Source organism: Microtus oregoni, unplaced genomic scaffold, assembly GCF_018167655.1.
Source record: "Microtus oregoni isolate MIOR12 unplaced genomic scaffold, Mior012 000000F_ref0000247, whole genome shotgun sequence".
Lineage (NCBI taxonomy): Eukaryota > Metazoa > Chordata > Mammalia > Rodentia > Cricetidae > Microtus > Microtus oregoni.
Genome location: NW_024543059.1, coordinates 9,118,023 through 9,122,052, shown reverse-complemented (window position 1 = coordinate 9,122,052; position 4,030 = coordinate 9,118,023). Strand labels below are relative to the sequence as shown.

The following is a 4,030-nucleotide window of genomic DNA, read 5'->3' as shown; positions in this document are numbered from 1 at the left end:
TTTTCCAGGATTTTGGTTGGTATTGCTGAAATTCAGCCCTCTACCACATCTCCTTTCTGAGCACACAGAGATTTTTCTCTTTAAATTGTCCAATTGGATTTATCCTTATGTTACACTAGAGCTGTGTTTTCCTAAATGTCATCTCTAGTGATCTTGTTTATGTGTACTTGTCCTGGAAACTTTCGTGGAATTCCCTTCAGCTTAAGCAGCCACCTGAGCAATCTGTACATTATAATCATTTATTGACATAAAAAAGACATCTTAAGATTTTTGTTGTTTAGCAGAATATCTTGTATATTCTTATCTTTGCCTCCTCCAATGGAGAATAAGATGCCCCCGTACTCTCTACATAAGTCTCTATCACTTAGTCTTCTCTCTCTCTCTCTCTCTCTCTCTCTCTCTCTCTCTCTCACACACACACACACACACACACACACACACACACACACACACAAACCTCCCTCCCACAGAGTTCTGTAGTTAATTTTGACCCTGTAAATAATATAGTTTTAACATAAGGCATTTGATTTCCATCAGAACATATCAGATAATATTTAAAAGCAAATTATAAACACTATGACATGATAAAAATATTCAAGAAAACAAGAAGTCCTTTGCAACTGGGATTCTAGCTTTAGAAAGTCACAACTCATTAGAAATAACTGACTTTCACAGAAACCAAACACTGAACATATCAGTGAAAGATGGAAAAGGAACTTAGTAAATACAACTGCATTGAATAGCTTTCTCTTTATATTCAAATCAGTAAAGCAAACCAAAATGATGCATTAATTTCCTTATTTTTCATAATTAATTTTTTAAAACCCACTGACAAGTATGGATGAGGACATTTTTGCATGCATTTTAAGAACCCACAGATAACACTTTAATTTAATAAATATTATTCAACATTATTTTAATTTTAAAAAAAAATACTGATAAGAAGTCCACAATTAAACAGAGAAAAAGCATAAGAACCACTGTGTCAGATTGTGCTATTTCATCACTATTTGTCTGAGTACACAGTGTCTCAACTGTATCTTCAACATTACAGTTGACTCAGCTTAGAAAGACACACCCTTTTCAATCTAAATGGGAGTATTGTCAGATGTTTTGTTTGTTTTGCAAGGTGATTATATATCAGATGTATCATTTAGAAGACTTGATATTTGTTCCCAGTAATTTTTATTAATTCTCCTAGGGTCAGCCTCATCAGCGAGTCACCTGCCTACAATCCTCTACTGTTCAAGCAAGGATTAGGGGAATGAGTGTTTATATATGTGGCCCTTTTGTAGTATGGAATACATGATGTAAAATATGGCAGTTAATACGTTGGAAATAGTCTGGGTTCTTTTCTTTCTTTCAGCCTTTAAAAGAGATTTTACTGGCTTGAGGAAAACAACATACTTGTCCTCAATGTTGAGCAAGAATTTATTTAAAGTTTATGACAGTCAAAAACAAGGAAAATCATGGGAGCGATGTCAAGCTTTTCTCTTATCATTAGCATTTCATTGGGTATTTACTGTGGTTTTAGGTAAAGCAGCATCTAAAACACTATTATTATTTCATTAATATCTCTTATGAAAACTGTTAATAAAAGAGTTGACATGTATATTCAGAGAACTGATTCAACTTCTGTTACCCAAACTCATAGCCATATTATACAAATGCAAGATTGTGGTTACAGAATTAAATGAAACCCACATGTTTTATTTTTAGATTTTAGGTATTTTATTTTATTTTATTTTTCTGTACTTTTACTTTGTTTATTTCTGTGCTTTAATGCATAATACCAATATTATATATGATAATGTTATCTTTTTATACATTCGTACTTACCATATCAAGGCAATTTTTAGGCTTATCTTTACATTCATCTATCATTTCTCTACTGTCCAAACATTCAAAGTTATTTCTTATACCTAGCTGAAATACACTCAATATTCATAAAAAACCCTGATTACCACTTAAATGGAAACAAGGCCTCTTGAAAACACAAAGATTCCTGCTAGAATAATTGTGACTGTACAAATTAAACAAAATAAGGCTGATGTATACCACACCTGCTTGTGCTACTCAGGCTTAATTTTAAAACGGTGAGGAGTTATGACTCTGTAGCTCAATTATAGAATGTGGTTATATTTACTGAGCCTTAAAGACAATATAAGGAGAGAGAGGTGGAAGAGAGAAACACGAGAGAGAGGGAGAGAAGTGAGGAAAGAAAATCAAAAAGAAGTAAGCAAGTGAAGGGAGAAGGATGGAGAGAGAGGCACACAGAAAGAATATACAAATATTCAGTAGGGAGAGAGAGGGGAGAGAGAAAATGAGGGATTGAGGGGAAGGGAGAAAGAAATAAGAATTTTTGAAAATGTATTTGTACCTTAAGTGTAATTTCTTGATCCCTTTCCACAGGGCATTTCTGTATGTCAGTGTTATCGTGTTGGGGGGTAATGCCAATTTTTACTCATTTTTGTTTTCCTCTTAAAGGGACTGAAAAGATTCTGGTATGCACAATATCACTGCAATAACAGAATTCATCCTTCTGGGGTTCTCTGATATCCATGAACTACAGACTTTATGTGGAGTATTATTCCTAGTGATGTACATGGCGGCCCTAGTAAGTAACCTCGTCATCATCACTCTCATCTCCCTTGACCTGCAGCTTCAAACACCCATGTACTTCTTCCTGAAGAATTTGTCCTTGTTGGATGTCTTTTTTGTGTCTGTTCCAATTCCAAAGTTCTTTGTCAATAACCTAACTCACAACAATTCCATTTCCATTCATGGATGTGTCTTCCAAGTGTTTTTAATGACTTCGTTTGCAGCAGGAGAAGTCTTTATCCTGACAGGTATGTCCTATGACCGCTACGTGGCCATTTGCAGTCCCTTACACTATCAAACCATAATGAGTAGTGGTATGTGTGTGCTTATGACAGCTGTTTCCTGGGTTACTGGAGTAATAGTTGGAGCCATATATACAGCGGGCACATTTTCTATGCCTTTCTGTGGCACCAATGTGATCCCACAGATTTTTTGTGATATTCCCTCCTTACTAAGGATTTCGTGCTCTAAAACACTTGCGGTCATTTATTCAAGTCTTGGAATTGGAGTTTGTGTAGGCTTGTTTTGTTTCATCTGTGTGGTGATCTCTTACTTTTACATTTTCTCCACTGTGCTTAAGATTCCTACTACTAAAGGGCAGTCCAAAGCATTTGCCACATGCGTCCCCCACCTCACGGTGTTCACTGTTTTCCTTGCCACTGCTTGCTTTGTCTACGTGAAGCTACCCTCAAGTGCCCCATCAATTACAGATAGGATTTTTTCTATGCTGTACACTGTGTTACCTCCAACACTTAATCCTGTGATTTACAGCCTGAGGAACACTGATGTCAAGTGTGCTCTGAGAAGATGGCAGCAAAATCTCTGCCCAAGGGGTTTACTTCATGCCACATTTTAAAGTATCTGTCAGTGACATAGGGACTCATAAGCAACAAGTAAGGTTTGCAATGTTTGCTGTTAGAAATAGAGGGTAGACATTCATATCTTGCCCCCAGTAATTTGAAACTCTGATTAAGAAAAATATTTTCTAAGTTCAGAAAATTAGATTATGTGAGACTAATATATAAAGTCACAGTACCAATTTCTTTCCTTCTGTAATAAAGTAATTCTCATTTGGGAAATATAATTTTCTAAAATGATTGGTAATTATCACAGTAAGATTCCATTTTCGGTCATTTGATGACCCCTTATTGTGTTCATTAAGAAAAGTATCAAGATAAATAATCAAATGGGGAAGGCATGTGAGTTATGAAGGTAAATTCACATAGAGTTTCTATGGCAGTCATTCTAGTAGTGAGAAAATCAGTAGGAAAGTCAACAAACTAGAAACAGCACTCTGGAGATTCAACTCATTCTTTAAAACAGTGTCCCTTCCTTAAAGTAGTACCAAATGCTTAAAACAAAACCATGAAGAAAGAGTATAGCAGCCGATCTCTCAAAGAAATATAATAACCTTTAGTTTGAGGGTATT

General features: G+C 35.4%; 1 protein-coding gene across 1 annotated transcript; it reads left to right on the top strand.

Annotated features, from left to right (window-relative positions):
- The first annotated feature begins 2,506 nt into the window (after positions 1–2,506).
- LOC121452486 (olfactory receptor 14A2-like) lies at positions 2,507–3,457 on the top strand. The gene has a single exon (XM_041658666.1). The coding sequence runs from the start codon at positions 2,507–2,509 to the stop codon at positions 3,455–3,457; it is 951 nt and encodes a 316-aa protein (XP_041514600.1).
- The last annotated feature ends 573 nt before the right edge of the window (positions 3,458–4,030 follow it).

Coding starts and splice junctions, on each gene's coding strand:
- LOC121452486 (XM_041658666.1), top strand. CDS start 2,507: ATGCACAATATCACTGCAATAACAGAATTCATCCTTCTGGGGTTCTCT.